Here is a 22223-nt window from a genome sequence, read left to right as displayed (position 1 = left end):
AAAGAGCTTAAAAATTAAAAAAAAAAAAAATTGGATAATGCCCAGCCTTCAGGAGATTCGAGCTCTTCTATCGGGCTCTCGGTGGCCTTGAGCCCGCCTCCCTGTCCATCCTCACCTTCTGCCACTGCCCGGTTTACCTCTCGGCCTGTTGGGTCCTGCTCAGCAATGCATTTTCTTCCATCTGTGACCTTCCTCACTGCCCCCTTGCCCACTGGCTCCCCTGTCATGCCTGGTTAGGCTGGGAACCAACTGGGGCACCACAGGATGTATTTCTCTTCTGTTCTGGTTATCACGGGGACCAAAAGTCCTCTGTACCTGGCAGGCTTCTCTTCAGCAATGTGGAAATCCAGTAAATTCACATCTGTTTTCTCTCTATCTTCACATCAATTTGGCAAGCCTCCACCTTCCAATCAGCAGCTTCTCTGGCTTCCCGTACCCACCCACACCAGATCCCAAGAAGAGAGAGCTGGAGAACAACCACAGTGCCGCGGGTCCCCGGTCTCTGCAGCTCTGCCCTCTGCGGCTGCCTCCTCATTGGCCTATGACAATGCCCAGCACTGCCATGGCATCTTTGCTGGTCCCTGCCTATGTACTCGAGCAATGTGCCATGGGTGTTCCCACTCCCTCCTATGTGACAGTCTACCAGCTGCACTCACACTGGGCTCCTGAGGTTCCAGCGCTGTAGCTCACAGCCACCGTCACAAAGCACCTCACATGCAGCCACACCTGCGGGCCATGCCCTGTTACTGCGCAAATTAAAATACGGGACGCCCAGTGAATTTGAATTTCAGATAAGCAACTGGTAACTTTTCAGTTTAAGTATGTCCCAAATATTACACAGACACACTTACACTAAAAATGAAGCGCTGTTTATCTAAAACTCAAATTTCGCTGGGGGTCCTGAACTTTATTTGGCAACCCTACCCTAGCCGCTACCTGCAGCGGTGGGCCAGACTCCCTCAAGGGAAGTCTCCTAAGGAGGCCTCCGGGATAGTTTCCAGACGGTAGGCTTCAGTTCATCAGATGTGTTTCAGTAACTTTGAACCTCACTGGGGAGAAGGTGAAGGCCTCATTTTGTTTCTTTCTAGAAGGCTCTTCCTCAGGGGCATTTTTCAGCGTTTATACACCCAGATCATTGGGAAAGAAGTTTTTGACAAACTGCAAAGGACCCTGCTAAAACGTATAAAACCAGGGCAAGCCTGGTGGCATAGGGGTTAAATTCGTGTGCTCTGCTTTGGTGGCCCAGGGTTCACACGCAGGTTTGGACCCAGGCGTGGACCTGCACACCGCTCATCAAGCCGTGCTGTGGCACGTCCCACAGACAAAATACAGGAAGATGGACACAGGCGTTAGCTCAGCAACAGTCTTCCTCAAGCAAAAAGAGGAAGATTGGCAACAGCTGTTAGCTCAGGGCCAATCTTCCTCACTAAAAAGAACACACACATACACACACACACAACTTACAAAACTAAAAAAAAACCCAAAAAACAAAAAACAACCCACCCTATCCTGGAGGCACAGTTTCTATGTTTTTTTCATTTACACAACCCAGAAGTGTCACTCAAGCAATTTCTCCCAGCAGGATCACCGTGCCCAATGCAACTTTTTGTCTCCATCCAGATGGAGATGCAGTTGGCAATCTTCAGATGGTAGCTTTTCTCCTTCCTAAAGCACTGCCTTACCAGGAAACCCACTATGCTTCTTTCGCAAATGCATTATGTGGGATCTTACAAATAAACTAACAGCAGTTCAACTAGAACAAATGGAGAGCTGTTCTGCATCCGAGCAAGACATCGACATTCAGCGTGTGGTTCACACACTGAATAAAGCTGCCCTTGGCAGAGGCAAATGGGCTGAAAGCCGGTTGTGCTCCCTTGGCTAAGCCCAAGGAAGGGATGTCTTTTTCTTCTCCCACAGGAGTTATGAGCTGACCAAGACGTCAGCCCACAGAGCCTGGAGAAGGATGTCTCCACAAATCTGCTGCCCCGGGGGGAAGCACTTTAACATTTTGCACACAGGTACTTTGCCAGCTTGGAGTGACCCTCTATTCCAGGAGAATTGCCCAGACTCGGGGAGGAAAGGATGAGAACACATAGGTAGGAGGCAAGCCTCAAGAACCCAGTGTTCCTTAATTGCAGCATTGAGTAAAGGACTCTAAACAGCCACAGGAGCGGTCCCTACGTGGTGAAGCCTTTGGCGTTCACTTAAGAGGCTCATTTTCAGGCCACATTCTCTTACTCAGCACTTTTAATCAAAATAATCAGTCCAGTGTCTGAGGAGGAAGAGGGAATGAATGGGGCAGTGTGAGAATCCCTTGTTGCTAATGAAAGATCTAGAAATCCAGGACAGGGATGGCCTGTACTATTTAATACAGAGAAGACTCTTACCATGCCCCCTCATACCCTGGGGTTTTTTTATTTGCAAGAGGAAAGAAATAGAATTTACGCACCTTAAAAAATATGAAGTGAAAAAATATCCATTAGCACAGCAAAGACCTATTTCCAGGAAACAAGTTTTAAAAGAAAATTCTTGACGTCCTGAGGTTAAAACCAGGAGGTGTCATGACTTTGAAAGTGAACGATGAAAGAGCCACTGTGTCCAGGTGCAGGGCGGGCTTGCCTCGTTCCATCTGTTAAGGGAGGCTGCTTAAATCCCTGGTTGTGGTCCAAAACTATCCTGGCAGTTAGCATCCTGCATTAAAATTTATAAACCACGAAAGACCCTTTTTTACAGAAAAGTTAATTCAGGCTGGATAGCCTGAAAAAAAAAAGTATTTAAAAGAAGTAGTCATCAGAAGTGGTTATATGGAAAACTAGAGGTAAGTAATGCTTTTTACTTCCCTGAAACCTACTAAAAATATAGCAATAGTAATTTCAGAAGGAAAGGAAATGGCACCAAGTATAATTTCATTTCTAAGAAGTCCCAGGAATGAGCCCTGGAACCACCAGCATTAACTTTTAGGAGCGACACAATAATGATAGGACTATTAGTAGGGAATCAGACCTGTCAAAGGGATGGAAAGAGGATGGGTGTCTCCACTCTGGGGCCAGCTAAGAGGCTCTATTCTCTGGCCTCCAGCGAGGCAGGTCTGAAAAGTCACCCAGCCACTGAGCTGTGGCCCCCACTGCTCTTCTCCATCTTCTTCTGCCTTGCCTCCTTCCTTCACTCACCTCGAGAATAAACCTTTATGGAGCGCCTCCTATCTGCCGCCTGGCTCTAGTCCTGCTCATCCCTCAGGTGCCAACCGAAACGCCACTGCTCAAAGAGCCTTCCTGAATCCCTACAGATTGGGCAAAGCCCCTGCGTCTGATCTTCCCTTAACCCTTGGCACCCCTTTCAACCACCTGACTGCTCTGTAAGATTGCGAGTGGAGGGGGGGACTGTTTCTTTTACTCACCACTGTCCAACCTCTCTCACTCACCCACGTGACACCACCCATGGCTCAATGAATCCTGGTGAAAGGAATAAATGCCAGATTCTGTGATTCCAGTCTCATATGCCTCTTTTATCTTTTATTCCAAAAGGACTTGGAAATTCAGCTCCAAAGTTAGAGTTTTAAGGGGCTTGGTAAAGAAGAGAAAGTGGCAGCTAGGAGGGTATAGCCATTAGGACAGATGGCCTTAACATTATCCTTCTACACAGTAGTGAGTTCATCGACAGACAATCTGGCTGATGACCTGTGGGGTGATTCCATTTCGGCATAAACTTAAGTGAGAGTAGAGAAAGCCCTCAACAACGGTAGTCTGCAGACCCGTCCCAGGAAGTCAGCCCAGACAGGCTACTGGCCACACCTAGAGGATGTCAGTACCCAAGAACCACTCTTGAATTCACCGAGTCTTCTTTTCTTCCTGATTCATATAATCAGACAACTTCTACTAAATGATAAGCTTCGAGAGTAACAGTAACAATGATATTAGTAATAACGTTAGCTACTGTTTACTGAATGCTCACTTCCTACCAGACATAGCGCTAATCCCTCTATACACAATCTCTGGTATTCTGCACAGCAGCCACATGAGAGCAATATTATTAACGCATATTCCAAATATCTACTCAGCAAGCCACAGAAATTGATACAGGTGCAATAGCTCACCATGAGGGGCACTGGAAGTCCTATTTCTTCGGCCTTCCTCCTCTATGGATCCTAGCAGGTATCTGGGCACTCGGGAAGTGTTTAATAAATCCTTTCTGCTTGGCCTGAGCAGAACAGTACAAGTCCTTGCATTGCTCGTCAGTTTCCACCTGGGCCCATATGTACAGCCAGAGTTCGTCTGAGCTGGACCCTGGTCTTGACAGAGTTTATTGGCCAGCTCTGCAGTGACTCTAGGAATGCTGTTCTGTGTCAGACCGTGCTGAGTGAACCCTGAAGCTGCTGGCGTCTAGGGAGAGTGTGGGATCAACATTCTCGGAGGAAAGCTGAGTCTTCTGCTAATGCCGTAAAACTGAAAATCTAGAGGGTTTTGCAGGAATGGCTAAAGGTACTGCACTGGTGCCACACTTCAGCTGAGAGTGAGTGACCTCACGGTGCAGAGTCTGGGCTTGGCTCCACCCACCCTTGGCTGTTCCTCCCAAACATTCTTCCACTTGCAACCTTCCTTGACCCTCTGTCCCCATCTGCTCTCTCAGCCTATTTGTGGATGCGTTTAGGGCTGATAACACTAGGGTTGGATTTCATTCAGTTTCTCAAGTAGATTCAAAGAAGGTTTACTTTACTGCAATTATTCCGACAGAGACAGGTCCTTCCACCAGCTTGCACATAGGGCAAAATGATTCTCAACTTAACTCTTCTTTAAACCTTTGTATTATATTTTTCTTCTTTTAAAGTTAGTTTTACTCTGTTGGTTTTATCCTGCCTGAATCCTCTTTTGCTACCTCAACTATATATTATTTCTCTTCTACCAAACTGTGAAAGAAGGCAGCCTTCTCTCGGAGAAAGGTTTCTGACTATACTGGGTGTGAGAGAACCAAAGTTTTAATCCCACAAAATATTTCTTGTTTCAGTCTTGATGCTACTGATGCAAAGATATAAGAGTTATGGTAGAAATGGAAATATATACATAAAAACTATAGTTCCCACAATTTTCCATGAATTCATAATCCCCAGAGACCAAGAGACCTCAGAGACCAAGCAAGCAATAGGAGGGACAAGAAACTCAATAATATCAGCTGACATTCATGTCTCAGCATTGACTCAGAACAAAGAACCATCCTACATGTGTGTATTATTATCAGCCTTAGTCCATAAATAAGAAAACTCAAGTGGTCCCAAGACTAACTTGACCATAAGAGGCAGAGTGATGAGTACTTATCCCAGAAAGAGGCCACATATTTTAAAGTTCAGTGTATTCTTCATAGTCTGACGAATCCCCAGAAGTGAGGCAATATCATCTTCTTAGTTGCAATGGCATCTCCTGATAGGAGTAATTTAGGAATAGAGGAAAGAAAGTGAGCTGGGACATAGTCAAATGTCTTCCCTAGAACAGTGCTAAGCACATTTCCCCTAAGAATCCCTGCAGGGTTATTTAAGACACACAGCCCCATGCTCCACTCATGGAGATTGTGCTTCAGTAGTTCTGGGGGGCATGGAGGTCTGGATATTCATAAGGCATCCTAGGTGATTCTCTCTTCAGGAGAGTTTGAGAAACGCTGCCTTGGAACAGTGGTTCTCATCCCTGATAAACAAATACCAGAGAGTCACAGCACTTGCTCAAAGTCAAGGTCACTTTTTCAATGTAAGTGGTAAAGCCCAGATGGCCCACAAACTCCAGATACCAGTGACCTTTCCACTTGACCCTGGGAGCTTCTGAACCAAAAGCCATCCTGAAACCAGCAGGAGGAGAATGCGGTGGATTCAGCCACACCACGACACACATGTTCACATCTCCATGCTGGAAGACACCTGCAGAAGCGACTCAGTTACAAGATAGGATCCCAAGGGTCAGTCCTTTACTCAGCACGCATGTGGTTTTCAATTAAACCGCCTGCTGCTTTGCAGACAAGGGCAGACCAAGGAATTTCCACGATGCAGCGTCTCCTCACAGGGCCACCACCTTTTAAATGGGAAAGGAACTCCATGTCCAGATCCATCTCTGAGAGAACACTGCGACCTCCGCAGGGAGGGCAGGCCATGCCTGGCACTTCACACGTTCCCTCACCCCAGCCCATCTAACTGGCCACGGTGCAAATTTTGTATTTTGTCTGCCTGGGAAATCTAATGGAAAGAACTATTATTAGACATATTTATTTTATCAAGGAAAATATGCTCTTAAAATATTCAAGAAAGGATATTGCCTGGTTCCCAAGGAACAGCCTTAGAGACCCCCAGGAGAGTATATATATACACACAGACATATACATATATATTTTGGATATATGTGTGTGTGTATATGTAATATACAGATACATTTCTTAGGTAAGCATACATTCATGACTGTGGCAGTAAGTGTTTATTTTTCTTTCAGCAATTTTTTTACAATAAACTTTAATTAAGCCTCCATTTCTCCATTGCAGGATGTAAAGAATATTCTAGTTCTTCTCAAGTTTAATGTGCACATGAGTCATCCAGTGACCTTGTTAAAGTGAAGTTTCCTATTCAGTGGGTCTGTGTGGGACCTAAGAGTCTGCATTTCTAACAAGCTCCCAGGAGACCCTGAGGAGTCGTGGCCCACTCTTTGAGTAACAGGATTCTGGCATGTGGTGAATGACCATCTTCACCACACATAAAATGGCAACTGTCAAAGATTAGAATATACAAAAGAAACAAAGAAAAACATAATAAAAATTATGTTCAAATTAACTTACTCTTTCTTGGATAATTAATTCCAAAAGGGACTTGGGAATCTATACAATGCCTCTTGGCTATAATTATCAACAGTTTTCACTCAGTTTCACTAGAACCATTTCAGATTACAAGTTGATAGACAAATTTTGACTTGAGAGGAGGAGGTGGCGGTTTGCCTTATTCTTCAGAAGGAGCAGCACGCCCCCAGAATGACACAGTCTCTTAGTGCGAACTCTCTAATCCGTGGGTAAATGAAGAAAGCTGGGGCACGTCAGATCACACCACCCTCTCAAAATTGATTCTACCAGTCTAGAAATGATTAAAACTTCACTCACGTACATCCTCTTGAATTCTTGGGAAAAATTTCCAACACTAATATTATTCCAAATATTCTGCTATTTGAAGTTTGGCCCTACTCATTGCTTTGTTTAAATTTTTGAAATAAGTATATTAATAATTGTCCTCACTTCTAAGACTCAAAATATAAAATTGTTCCTAAAACATGTTGATAATAACTAGAACACAAATGAAAATGGACGTATAACACAGCTGCTATGAAGGATACAAAGAAATACAGCGAATGAGCCCCACAGAAAGGAGCCCGGCTTGTTAGGAGCAGAGGCCCAACCTGTGAAATAATAATCACCAGAAAGACCCCAAAACTATCCACACAAACGGCAAAGGGTATTTAAATGATGTACTTAAAGGATGGTGCAGTCGGTGCAAACTGGGGAGTCAGACTAGAGTCAGCCGTGGTGGGATTTCAATCTGGCCTCGACAGACAGGAAGGATTTCAAAAGGCACAGAAGCGGAGAGAGAACAAAGAGTGGTGTGGTGAAAAGCAAAGAAGTGGGAACAGAAATTAAATTTGGGGGTCACTTCTCTGGGCCAGGCACCAAGCCACTTGTTAGTTAGATTAGCTAACGTAATCCTCCCTAGTATCTGGCAAGGTTGGTATTATTACACCATTTTGACGAACCAGGGACCGAGACTGAGGTTAAACGACTAAGATCACACAGCTAGTGAGGGGTCCCACGGGGATTTGGATCTGGGCCTATTTGATAGCAGTCAACAATCAGTCCCGTTTAAACCAGCACCCCAGTGGCACACCTTATGGCGCCTGAGATGGGAATGCCAGTCAGGAAACAGAGGAATTCAATGGCCAAATGAATGTTGAAAACTCTTAGGATAAGCAATAACGGTCATGATGTTTCAGACGTGAGTTAGCATTCATCGACTGCTTCCCACGTGCCTGGTTAAAAACAGTTTTGTTATTGTTTTAACAGGGGGACCTTTCAGAGCCTTTAATATTCTAAAATGCATTGAGAATTTCCAATATTATGTACTGTGGAATAATATTAATAATCCCATATAAGATGATATTGATCATGCAAACACGTAATATTAAAATAGAGTAATTGGAAATAGACCATTGGGCTTCAATTATAAGCCATTATCTTCTGGTGGACAAGCTTGAGAGTTAGACATTATGCCTGGTGACTTTCCACTCTTTCCTTTATCCTTGGATAATTTCATCAGGAAATACAGCTCTGTAATAAGCTATGTGTGGCCTTCTGAGCTTGGGATGAGGGACGGCTCTCAGGTAACAAGGACAGAGAGTCGGGAGGTGGAGAATGCAGCTTCCCCTGTGGTCTCCAACAGCTAGGAAAGTTGGGCCTGGTTGTTCACCATTTGAAATATCAAGAGACAGCAATCCTGGACAGGACCCCAGTGGAATCTCTCCTGCCCCTTTTGTCATATGAGTGATAGTAATTTTTATAATTTGAGAGTGTATCAGTCTTTGTAAACTGCATGTGTCATGCTTGAACTAGCCACGCATTGCCCAGCTCTTGTGGCATATTGGATAACAAGCGTTAAATAAAATAAATAGTCCCTGCCTTCTCTCATGTTCTACTAAGTCCATGTTGCTAAATCCTTTCGTATATTAAATAATATGATCCCACCGTTAAGCATTTGGTTAATGTTTTGATTTTCTCAGTCGTGTTCCCATTATGGTCCTGTGAATAGTTGGGCATCAGGAGAGAGAATTCATGCTGAACTGGATGGAGTGCCTTCCTCCCTCTTAAGATTCTCTGGGGATAACGCATCTGATCTATACACATCCTTAGATGACTGGGGGAAACACTAACCCACTTGCCATCATTCCTGTGGGAATGAAAAGGAGGGTTGTAAGAAACCTTTCAAGAAGCCAGACACAGAATTCGGTGTCTGACAGGATGTGACAGGGGAAGGAAGGGTCAATGTACAGGACAGTGAGGAGTCCAGATCGCTAAGGTTTCCAAGCCAGTTGCTGGGAAACGTGGAAGGAAATCTGGGACAGAAAGATGTTAAAGGACAGAAGTCCTTCAGGAAACTAGATGTGTGGGGCTCTAGAAAAGAGATAAGGCCACAGAAAAGATGCCCACCATTGTGTAAAAGTTTAGCTGCCAATAATAGTAAAAGCTTATTGTTTTGTTGATGGAGCAATTTCTCTATGCTAAGCACTGTGCTAACTCCTTCATACAACAACCCTGTGGGCTCCATATTATTAACTCCAATGAGGAAATAGGCTGAGAGAGGTTAAATAATATGCTCAGTCTCATAAAGTTAGCAAGAGGCAGAAATGAAATTCAAGCTTGTGGTCTTACACTAACCCATACTGTGCAGTGAAAATGTCTCACTTTGTAACGTCTCATTATCAGGTAAAACACGCATACACAAACTTTCAAAAGTACCACACAATAGTATAAAAAGCTAAACAAGATAACCTTTGGATTATCCACTTTCCTGGTCTACCTCTAGAGAAAAGTCAATTCCATTCAATAGTCAGGACTTAATTATGATTAATAAAGTATGGAGAATATGAAAACTGCTGTGCATTCTATAACAAAAAAATGTTATTGTATGCTGACAAACAGCATTTAGTTTCTATTTTCCAATCTTATTATATATTTGAGAGAATCATTAGTTCCAATGTATTCTTTCCTGGCTTCTCCTGTGTCCGTGAAGCAACGGCTGAGAACAGGCCGACAGCAGCCACAGGACGTTCGCTCCAACAACAGAAGGATTGGCCTGAAGGGGTCTGACTTCACAGCACCACCGACAGCAGTAAGTTTTGCAACTTCTTCCCACTGGAGGTCACTGTTACATCACAGTTCCAGAGAAGAACCTCAATTTGCCAGAAAAAAGAAACCAGACCGTTTTTGTCTAACCACTCTGGCTGTGTTTGCATGAAGAAATAGAACAAACACCAAAACAATCATCAGAGGTGAACTACATTTCAGATAATGTGAAGGCAAACTGTCCTCAGAAGATTTATCTGAGATGATTTGTTTTCAAATACTTAATGTGTAATATTTTAAAAATAAATTCCAGTTAAATTTTCTACAAATAAAACCAATGACCTGTTGCATGTGTTGGGCAAGCTAATTTACTCAAAAAGAGAGACCATGGTATATAGTTGCATAACTGTGCACAAGTGCCTGAGCTCGCTAAGTCTCAGTTTACTTATTTATGAAACAGAGGTAATAATTAAACCAAATTCATGGGGCCACTGGAAGAATTAACTAATATGCTGCATGCAAAGTGCGTAGCACAGCACCTGGAACACAACCAACACAACGTAAATGCTGGCAATCATTATTGTTATCCATCGAGCCAGTCAAGGGAGTGCTCATAAGGTTTCAATGAGTTCCCATTATTTTCAGTGCTTAGAATAGGTCTAGCACAGTGAAGGCTATTTACATGTTTGTTCAATAAAAGAAGTAAATAAATAGACTCAAGTGAAAAGCATAAATCCCAAATGAGTAAAATGCAAACACCGACTTGAGAATGCAGGAACCTATCCATATTATCATACCTGTTCAACAGGCTCGTTCTAGAAGCTTGGGAAGAAATGAGACCTAACGCTTGTCATTATCCGTATTTAAATTTCTAAATGACTAGAGACTGCCAAATAGTCTAAAGAGAGACCCTAGAGTGGAACATTGCTCTATAAATGTGTTGAGCTGCAGACTGAAAGGAACAGAGCTATTTGCAACCTAAATACGTAACCTATGTTTACTCTTTAAACAAATTATCTTGTTTCATCAGATTCTGCCTCTTTTGAGATCATCAATGACCATCAATACATTCAACTGCTTGCATCTTTAGGTGTCAAGCGTCTGCCCTCCAAACCAGAGTCATATTCAGCAACAGGTCTGGGAGGGTCCCAGCAGGACCAAGACTGCATCCTCACGCAGTAGGAGCTCAGTAATTCTTTACTGAGTAAATTAATACAGAATCTAGTCACAAAGAGTTAAATGAATACTTAGACTTTGACGTAGGTTGATGATTGAATATGTTTATCCCTGCTTCATCAAGTACACTCTTAAGGAAAACTGGCTCTTTAAAAACAAAACAAAAACTTGGAGTGTCTGGCGGTGAGAACTGCTAGGATTGCTAGAATACTTTGGTGCCTCTTTTGTGCTGAGTACTAGCAGTTTTACCCACCATTGCCTTTTCATCACTAGTCCAAATGCCAATCCAGAGAAAAAGGCAAAAATACTAGAATTATTATGAAAATTGTTTTGACCTTGAGGACCTCTGAAAGACTCTTAGGGTCTCCCAGGAGGTCCACGGACCTCACTTTGAGAACTGCTCCTCTAATAACTGATGTCCCAGTGAAAGACAGTGCTGGATAGTGTAAATTCATCGTGTCATCCCCTTGCCTGTTCCAGCCTGTCCTTCCTTGGGCAATGAGGTAAAATGCCAAGGACTGTTGGGACCTTCCTTGGGATTTAGGCTGGAGTGGGTGATGAGCATTCTGAGGCCCCATCATGACGCTTTCTAAAGTCCTCTCCAAAGAATGGAAGGGGCCTGAGTGATTCAGGGGAGTGCCAAAGCCTTTGGCAGATTGTGGGAAGCTTAGAAGCTCCAAATAAAACCACCTCCTGCTGGCTCCTCCTCTCATCCCGTAGTGTCCGAGGGAGCTCAAAATCCCTTTCAGATTCTGGAACCATCCTGCAGACCAAATATATGCTAGACTCAAAGACATCCAAGCTGGAAGTGGGTCACTGGAAGTGACAGATGCTCTGGAATAGGCCCAGGGTGATGGAGCACACCTGCCAGAGGTTAATATTATGCCCTGTCAGAACGCTGCAGTTAAAAATTCCAGGGGCACACCTGCACACTGGCAGACCAAAACAACACAGCAAAAACTCGACTTAGAATTGTATGGCTGGACATGGGAAAATACTATTATAAAACATTTATATTGCACAGAAGGCAGAGTCCTTTCTCAAGGATGCACAAAAAAATACATTTATGAATTAAAATCTTGTCTTTGTATTTCGTTTTACTTACCTCTTATCGTAATTTAGCTCAGATAAGACCTAAACTGTATAAAAACTGTAAGAACGGGAAATGTTTACATCCTTGTTCACTGCCCACATTTGGAATGCAAATACTGGAAACTAAAGGTCGATCAGATAAATCAGAGGTGGGGCTCCCACACTCCTCATTTCTAGCCTGGTCACTGCCTTTTTCTAGAATTTTCTGACATCAACTCACTGATATGATCGTTAAACTTGCCCCAGTCATCGCAACTGGAGCCTTCTGACTGGGCCCCTTGCTGCTATTTCCAGTTTCCAAATTGAGGCTTTGGGGGAATTGTTCTTAGAAGAGGAGCCTGAGGCACAGAGAAATTAACAAGCAGGCTGCTCCTGCCTAGAAAGAAGTGGTGCCAAGTCAAGAGGCCAGGGGGCCTGGTTGATGGTGAGCCATCCCGCAAGGCAGGCCGGCTGACCCAGAGCCTGCCCTGGTAGCTGCTGTGCTGTACCCATGTGGGAGACAGCCAACACGGTGTCAGACACCATGCAAAGTGCTGCCCACCCTCTCTGTAAAGAAGGCTGGCTCTGATCAAATGAAATGAGCAAAGAGCAACATGGAACATACGGTTGGAAGACAACTCTGATTTTAGGAAAGGATAGTCCTTCGATGTAATGAATCTTGGGCAAATGCATTTTACCTCTCGTGGACTTTGAGTTCCCCGTTCAAAGAAGTATTTGAATGAACTGACCTCCAAGGACCCTCAAGAGCTTTGCTTCTAAGGTCTCTAACCTTTGAGTCATAGCCTTCATGCTAGAGCACAGGCCTGTAGTATCCCAATCGTTATGGAAACACTGCAGTAAACTGTGCTCATCAGAATCCCCCAGTGCATGAAGCCATATGTCATGGATTATGCTGCAAATCTGTGCTGGTATCCAAATGAGCATATATCATTTTTACACAATCAATGGACTAGCAAATCAGGCACTTTTCCTTAATTAAAAGTTGTAAATGAGTTTGAAGTACTGCATGGGACCTCCCCAGGAATCAGCATTCATCCACACACAACTGAAAATGCCAGGGGTTTGGTCACCCTACGGGACAGCCCTTGACCACTGGTGATGGCACCCAGAGGATCAGTGCTCCCCTCCATCCTACAAGTGGACAGCTCTGAAGTCATCCTGCCTGGCAGTGGTCAGTTTGGCAATGCAACCTTGTTGGGGCTTCTCTCCTTCCCTATTTCACACTCCCCAGGCCTGCACTCCAATTCCAAAAGCAAACCATCTACACACATGCTCTTGTCTCAGCTCTGCTTTCTGATGGGACCTCAGGAGCGACAATATGGAGAACATGATGGATGCAGGCACATAAGAAGCGCTAAACAAACTTGACTACGATGGATTTTCTATGTATCTGTTATCGGGGGAGACTTCGGATCTCTCTTTTCTCCACTGCTTTCTGCCATCCCAGTTTCCCTGGTCTTCATTATTGTCGCTACATGGGGGGTAGAAAACAAGAAATAGAGTCGAAAGTGCACAATGGCATAGGGTAAAGACCTGGAAATAGCCTCCTGAGTCCAGGTGTCCACAGGCTGACTTGGGATCACCTCATTGCTAGGGATTTGGGGTGATCTTAGGTTGTAAACTACCAAACTACCCTTAAAGTGTATACGTGTGTGTGTGTTATTGTGTGTTTGAAAATCCAGGATAAGCACATCCGAACCATGATTTCACTCTATTATTGCTTTTGCTAAAATTTTTTTTGGATGATTTGATATATGAAAATATTAATTGACAGGAGTAAAAGTAATATGTAGATATAGCAAAAATCATGAAGGTGGTAAGTGAAAATTGAAGTCTGGGAAACACTAATAGATAAATGTGGGTTTTTTTCACAACCATAAAATTTTAGGTAAGTGGATGAGGACATAGTTCAGTCAATTAAATTTAGGAATTTTGTTATCAAGTACGTTAAGCATTTTCTTACTTAAGAACATAGACTTGATTTGCAATATTTATATTTTTGACTATGTTGCTTTAACTATTAGATAGTGAAAATAAGATATTCTTCTCATATTGCACCAAATAACACAAAAGTATCATACTTCTAATTACTTCGAGAACACGAAATGACACAAATGTAAATGTGACTTGTCCGTGTGTTTGGTCCGGGACACCTAGAGCCTCACATGGGCAGGTGTCTGTACTCAGTGTATCGAAAAATCTTTCAATTGTTTTATATCCTGAATGGAGACAGAGCACATTAATATCACAAACAGGATTCTCTGATGCCCCTATAAAAGACAGTTCCTAAAACTGTCGTGCTTATAGCAATTCCTGAGACAATAGGTTACCCACATTTCTAAATAATCGTTAGCAATGGGAAAAAGTAAGAGGATATGTTACAAAATCTGATTTAAGAGCCATTTATTTTCTCTACAGTTAAAAAGTTGCACAAACTTTTTAAAACATACACCCAACACTCCTCATTAGCCCATATATCTTGTTGACCTCTTCACTGAGAAATACTATGAGGGCTACATTCTCATAGCTTGGATGAATAACTCATTCTTTTCCATATGGAAGATGAAGGCCTTCTTAGTATTTTCCAATGGAGATACATTAACCAGCCAAAAATGATTAATGCTTGGGCAACAGTGACCAAGTGTGAAAATGCAGACCTAGCTGTGATGTTAGGTCAGACCTAAAGACTTACAAAGTTTTATGACGTCTTACTTTAAAAAAAGTCTGTTCCTATCTATCCATCTTTCTCCTTTCTCTTTTACCTTGTCCTCGACTAAGACAGATCCAATGGTAAACCATTCCAAGGTTTGGCAATTCCTCTGAAACTGAACTTGATGGTCCCAGAAATACTGACTCTGTCAGGGTCCCCTGGAAAGGCTCAGGGCCATTATGAAAGCCTGACTCAGGGCTCTCAGTCCTCTAAACACCACCAAGATGGCTGAGTTGGCGATTTCTTGTTGAATAAGATATAAATAAGGCATTTATATACAGTCACGTGTCGCTTAATGACGGGGATACGTTCTGAGAAATGTGTCGCTGGGTGATTTTGTCATTGTGTGCACATCACAAAGTGACTTACACAAACCTAGATGGTATACTCTATTACACACCTAGGCCACATGGTACTAATCTAACGGGACCACAACCGTATATGTGGTCTGTCATTGACTGAAATGTTATGTGGTGCAGCCCAGATTGCCCAACTCCCCTGGAGAGAGTTTTTTTTAACTGTTCATTCTCAATGTGGGTAATATCACCCCCAAGGGGGTGAAAATTGGTTCTTCAGGAGGGGTAAAAAAAATCTTACTCTTTTTATGTATAAAGAACAGATATACAGTATATCTGTGGTATTAGGATTTACTAGGAGGGGTTCAAGTAGGGGGAAAATGTCTGAAGTCTCTGAGAGGGGAGTAGATGATGATGACAAGAAGTTGAGGAACACTGCTGTCAATTCACTTCCTATAGGAACAACGATTCAGATGTGTTCTGGAGTATTTTCTAAATTGTCTTATATTGTTTTAAAAGTGATTTATCCTATGCTAATTGATAAAGAACTGAATATACGGAAAGAGCTGTTTACCCAGACATGAATTCCCCTCACCTGGGAAGTGCTAAAATCCTCACAGTCTGAATTCTTGCTCTCTTTTCTGAATACTGCTATTTTCCTGACGGAATTCCCCTCCTAGAATAGCTACAGGATCACGTGAAAGCCATTGTCTGGCAACAGTTCAAAGGGGAAGCATGGAAGGCTATACTAGACAGCTTCTTCAGAAAGGTGAGCGCTCTGCACACACCGTTTTTGCCACAGACTTCTTAATAAGGGGAGAGGAAATTCTGCTTTTGTGTTATTTTATTTTCATAATTAAGTCAATTAAGTCATATAAGAAATAGGAGGATGAAGAGCTGTGACAGACAAAAAGAGATCACTAACTTTCATATGCATCAGGAATAGCTCCTTTGAGGTTCCCCAAAAGTTGGTGCCAATGACTGAAATGTTGAAATGTGCCACATGCCGCTATTATTATCACAACCCCTCCTGAGACAGTGGCCTTGGGCAAGGATCAAGAAGGGGCATGCATTCCATCTCCTTTGACAAACACCACTCCCTGGTTGGCAACATTCAAATAGAACAGTAAATGAATCTGTCTTAGTTAAAAGTGATGTTACTACCTGTGTGTCCTCAAGAGCAGGAGCCTGTCTGTGACCTCCCCGTGTCACCATGGACCGGAACACACGCCAGAGTAAGGAAGACGAGATAAAGCACACACTACCTACAATCCAGATGTCTTTTCTTCTAAGTGATAAGTCCATTCTCAGGGAGCAGCTACAGAAGTCACTTGGCTTATATGCTCCTTCCCTCCCCTGATCTAGCGCAAGCCCGTTTCCAAGCACACACTTGTTGCATGCTCTGTTCTGAGGAGCAGGCGTTGCCGAATTGCAGAGGGTTCTTGCAGTATCCTGCAACAGATATTTTCAGTTATACGGTCAACAGATAATCTGCCTCTTTAAAAGGAAAAATATGATGGCCTGTGTGACAGATCTGAAACAGGTGCAGGGGCAGAGAGAGACCTGCTGGCTGCAATTGACGCCAACCCAAATGCACTTGTCCCCAGTTCAAGGACGATTAGCACCACGGAAACTGGCATCTGCTTTTATGGCTGGGCCACTGCCAGGGTGCTTTCTCCTGCCCTTCAGGGTGAGAAGCAAAGAGATGGGGGTAGGGAAATGAAACTTTAAAAATCACAAAACCTCCACCCTCAGCTATGTTATTTTGAGATCTAAGTTATAGTCATTATGAACACCAACGATGGTACGATTTCACAGTGATTAGTCAGGAAATGCCACCGGCTATTAAATGTACCAATTGCAATCAAAATAGGGAGAGCTACGCTTTGCTCCAACCCACTCTGTCCTATTTACATCCTGTTAAATAGTTGGTTTTGTTGCATTTTTGGAGCATTTGTACCAGGCATTTAAACATTCCAGGGGCTGTGAGGTCCCATCTCTGTTAGAACCATCCTTATTTTCTGTGCCCCCAGCTTCGCCTTACTCCTCTGGTCGAGACCATGCCTTCTGGATGGAGGATGGGTAACTAGGAGTGTACAGGAAGGTCGAGAAAAACCAAAGGACAAGGAGGTGAGCACAGATAATCTTGGGCATAGAAAGTAGGGATATGTATAGTAAATGGGGGAAGGCAGAGGGAGGCAGACAGAGCCAAATGGGAGAATGCAACTCTGCTTGTCTGAGAACATTATATGGCTCTTTTGTCTTTCATTAAGCAAATATATAGAGCGTGTGTGTGTGCACACATGTATTAAACAGTAAATTTTAGATCGGAAATAAATGCAGCATGGGAGGTATTTATACAGGTAATAGAGAGCTAACAAAAGAACAAAACCTGGATTTGATTGTATAAAAGTAATATTAATTCTGGTTATGAGAGTCGCCCGCCATTTATGAGTTAAGTAGCTATTAAGCTCATCACTCATACGTCACGGATCAATTTTTCTTTTAAGTTTTACTTGATTTCAACACCATGTTATGTAAGTTTAGATCTAATTTTTTAGGGCATATCCACTGAAAGCTTTTAAAATTCTGCACTATTAAGGTGATTTTGAACACCCTTTAGAATATAATAGAATGAGAAGTCATTAGAAAACTGAATAAAAAGGGAAGTAGAAAAATAAAATGAAAAGTAGAACATGTGGTATTTAAAAAATTCAACAAAAAATAAAGGAGAGGAAAAGAAAGAAGATAGTTAAAAATAAATCCAGTGTGGGAAAAATAAGTGAAATAAAAAATCCCGGTTACGAGCAGGAAAAGAAAAGAATCTGAGCTTTACCAAATTATATTAACAAATATAAGTTGTTAAACGTATAGATAATTTTTCCCGTTGGGACTGCCAAGTAAAGGCTTCTAGGGAGAAATTGCACTTCAAGCCTTCAAAACAAAGCTTCCACATCACTAGAGTGTCTGAAATTCAGAGTAAATTCTTTTCAGTGTGCCACAGTGAAGATTTCTACGATGACTAGCAGTGCTGAACTTCTCAAAGAGAGACAGGATAAAAGAGAAAGGAGAATAAGTGGAGAAAATTATGGCAAGCATCTTTTTTTATAGTCCTGGGGAGAAAAGAGCAGTGTTGTAAAGACTTACTGTGGCCCCAGCAGAAGGAGATGTGTCAATCTAGAGCTGTCTACGTGCCTGAAGACATCTGAGCTGCTGGAATGCCCTTCTTCACCCCCTGGTGCCAAGGCCTACTGGCTACCTTGGCACCCACTGACTGGGCAAGCAAGACCTCCAGCGCAGTGGCCTTGGCAGCCACAGAAAGGAGAAGAGCTCTGGGCCTCTGATTCATGTGTCTATCCGTTCTCCACAAGGCGAGAGAGAGACAGGGAAATTTATTGCTGACATCTCTGGGCCCTTCGCCATTTACAAAGAAGAAACTGAATGGACATATGGGGCCACTAGTCATCCTCTCTCCCAGCTGCAGGAAGGCACGGGTTGCACAAGGGATATCGGGCCAATTGTGAAGGATGTTCTTTCAGAGTTTCTGAGGAACAACATTCTCAGTGTTTTCCTCAAAAATATCTTAAATTATTTAACTTCCAAATCATTTGATTTCCAATATTCTGGAGCAGTATCACGAAAATAATTCTTGCTTAAAATGTTTATGTTCCAGCTGAGCACCATCTCACTCCTTAAACATATTGCCTACTTATAAAAATCATATCACAGAACCTGGAGAAAAACAGCACTGGAAAAACAAAGTCACATGACAGATGGTTGGTTATGTCAACGTTACCCGAGAAGAATATTTAGTCTTCTCTGTTCTACAGAAATTAATAAACAGAAAAGGAAAATTTTCTGCTTATTTGTTTGTATTATAAACAGCCCTAATGAGGAAGCCCTTCACATCTGACTTAAATTTTGCCTGTGGAAACTTGTTTTTAGTATACACTGAACAAGATGTGAACTCATAGGGAAAGAGGAGGTTTCAAAAAACCTACGTTCCAACCTAACCCATTTCTTGTCTCCAGTACATTTGATTGTTCCATATTCAGTAACACTGGAGAGACGGCTCTGCCCTTTCTCACGGCTCTGTTTCACTGTCTGTTGCATTTCTAACAAATACCCTTCTGATCTGAATAGGGTTTTTCAGAACAGCAGCTGAACAAAGAAATGTGTTTCCCAAACCTGCCTGATAGGAATCACTTGCTCTGATTATTAAAAATAAAGATTCCCAGTTGTCAACCAGGATGCAGGACTCAGTCAAATAGATATGTTCTTTCCACAAGCATTTTTGGTGCCTGTCATGTGCTGGTTACTAGGAAAGCAACTGGGAATGAAAGGACAAGTGACACGAGGTCCCGACCTTGAGGAGTGCTATCTGGAGAAAAGAGACAGACACATTCAATGCGATCACACGCGCTAGAATAAAGGCATGGGCAAAATGCCGTGAGGCCTGTGCTGGGCCAGGAGCTACACTTCTGTGGGCCCACAAGTGGGACTCGATTGAGCCAGGGCAGGGGAGGGGGCTGCTGCTGCAAATGCTTACTGAATGATTCCTATAGTGACAGACAGATACTGTGCTAAGTGCTTTGTATCCATCAGCACATCATTCACTACTCTGCTGAGGCAGCCCCTTGGCTGAGTTTAGTAACTCGCCAAAGATCAAGCAGCCAGAATGGGGTTCAGGAAGCTCGTTCTACACAAATGAGGACACCGGCATGCCATCAGGCAAGGCTTACTTGTCCCTGTCCCTGACTGTCACTGTCAACAGCTCTGCCACCTACCCTGTGAGGCGCTCAAGGTCTCGAGGAAATTAGAAACTTCTGCAGAGCAGTTATGCCCCTCACAGTGCTTCTCCGAATTTCATGCCCAAATCCATCCTTTTATAAATGATCCTTCTTAAGAAATGTGTGTTTCCATAAGTTTGCTCTCATAGCTTCTAAGCCACTAACCCCAGTGTGGAGTAGCCTGCAGGAAGAGATGCATATTCAAAGGTCTCGTAATTATTTACCAAATTCAACTGTATAATTTACAACACATAATCCTCAGTGAAACAAAATGGAAGTTTGTCTATTCATAAACGCTCCTTAATTCTACACACAAGTGACAAAATAGAATTTGAAAAGGGTCTGATAATGGCTACATTTATTGATTTATGTAAGAAAAGATAAGGTAGAACCAATACTTTTTACGAGACTAAATTAGCATACAATTACCTCACTCTTTCCAGATCTTGAATCCTGTTCACTAGAACATTCTTCCAGAAAACATTTCACTTTCTCAACCTTTTCCATGCACTGGAATAAGGCCATTTTCTCCAGCTGGTTACTGTTGTAACATGTGTTGGTTTCTTCTAGCCTCTTCACTTTTAACATCTTGGTGGTGAGTCCGATTAAGTTACTGTCCGCAGTGTGGTTTTCATCCTCCTCTGCCTCCGATTTGTAAATCAAGACACAGTTGTGACTTCTGAGTGTGCCTTCCTCTTGACTGTAAAGAATGGAAACAAAGTTCTCATCACTTACTCACACATTCGATTTTTTTGGGAAAATGACCAGTGAGAATTTTGAAGTCTTTTCTATTTAAACTGGAGAGAGGATCCAAAATTAGGAAGAGAAATGCTAATATTAACATGAAATTTTGAATTCTGGACGTTTTCCTTCACTTTTTCCTACAAAAGCAAACAGTAAGAAGCAACCTTAAGTTTCCCTCATTGCACAAAAGATTTCTATCAATTGGCCAGTTTAAATAGAGAATGTAAAGTTTCTTTGGGTTTAATTCGCATTGCCGGCTTTGCTCCTCCCATCCCCAGTGGGAAAGGTTTCCGTGTAAGGGGGTCTCTCATGCTTCCCCAGGGAATTCTGCCCACTCTGGGAAGTGGTCTACACCAAATGAGCCATTTCCAGAGCCCTTCTCTGCTGACACTTTAAAATCTTGGTGCTTATTTTAGAAAAGAAATTTGTTTCCTTACAGCCCTATCACATCGATAAGATAACCAGACATCCTCTTTTGCATCTTCATTAATGACTAGGTACCGAGGGGTTTAAATCCTGTGCTTTCCTTGAAGTGGTTTCCTTACAAACTAAGTGTGGCATGTATTACTTAGTTCCTTATTACTGCTCTGATACCAGAGATGTACATGTATGCATGCATCTACCCAGCACTTGACTATATTGGGGTGGGAGGGAGAGAGACTGAGTTGAATTTGTGGCAGATTCCCATGGCCGACTTCTGAGGCCTCTTGCTGGATGTTTTCAGAAAATTGCTTCTTCCAACTTTTTCTAAATTTAAAATCACCTGAAATTATCTCCACAAAACTTCATCTTTCATTTTCCCAACTCATAGTAAAATGATACCTTGTGTTCCAAATTATTTAAAATCTAACGTTCTACTTGGCCACATAAAGACTTTACATTCAAACACACTAAAATGTAAATAATATCAACCAGAGCTCTATGAGATACATTATAGACCATTATTAGCATTCTTTCAAATTGCCCTGATTAAAAAAAAAATCATTATTAAAATACGGAGACAGATGCATGGCTATTTCTAAGGCAAACTATGACTAAAATATAAAATGTAGTTGCAGATGGTGCTCAAGTTGGATCAGGAAGCCACATAAAAATTAACACATTAAAACAAAAGCTTAGGTCCAAGATGTAATAATTTTGCAAAGAAAAATGAAATGTTAACATTTAGATATTAAAGGTTAAGATCCACCTGGAGTTTGGCACAACTTGTTATTTAAGACAACATACAGAGAAAAAGAAGGAGATTTGAGAGGTTATAACAAACTTTTAAAAAATAGAGTAATTACCATTTGTAGGTGGACATCCTGGGGTTTAGACCTCTCCAGGGCAGAGGCTGAGAGCCGGCAGATAAAGGGAAGTTTCGCAGAGTTCAAATAACCACACGATTCTCTGGGAAAAGTCCTTGCTCTCGGTCAGTATAAATCTTCTGGAAAGACAAGTGTCCACTATGAAAGGAAGTATCCTGTCTCTCAAATGCCACTTTGTGCTCTGTTTAAACTAATAAGGTCCTTGATCTCATGTTGCTCAGCTGTTGCCTTCTTAGTCAGACGGAGAAGAATATTAATTTTAGAC

General features: G+C 42.4%; 1 protein-coding gene across 1 annotated transcript in view; it reads right to left on the bottom strand.

Annotated features, from left to right (window-relative positions):
* The window catches only part of MYLK4 (myosin light chain kinase family member 4), a 75238-nt gene extending 53222 nt beyond the window's left edge, over positions 1 to 22016 (bottom strand). The window contains exons 1-2 of the mRNA XM_046640744.1: positions 21938 to 22016; positions 20337 to 20607 (exon numbers count right to left, since the gene is read on the bottom strand). Of these exons, the coding sequence (XP_046496700.1) occupies positions 20337 to 20607; positions 21938 to 21954 (288 nt within the window). The 5' untranslated portion in view covers positions 21955 to 22016. The remainder of the gene's footprint in view (positions 1 to 20336; positions 20608 to 21937) is intronic.
* Between the last annotated feature and the right edge of the window lie 207 nt (positions 22017 to 22223).

The sequence above is a fragment of the Equus quagga genome, chromosome 15 (assembly GCF_021613505.1).
Source record: "Equus quagga isolate Etosha38 chromosome 15, UCLA_HA_Equagga_1.0, whole genome shotgun sequence".
Taxonomy (NCBI): Eukaryota; Metazoa; Chordata; class Mammalia; order Perissodactyla; family Equidae; genus Equus; species Equus quagga.
Note: the sequence above shows the minus strand (reverse complement) of the source record. Positions and strands in the feature narration are given on the sequence as shown.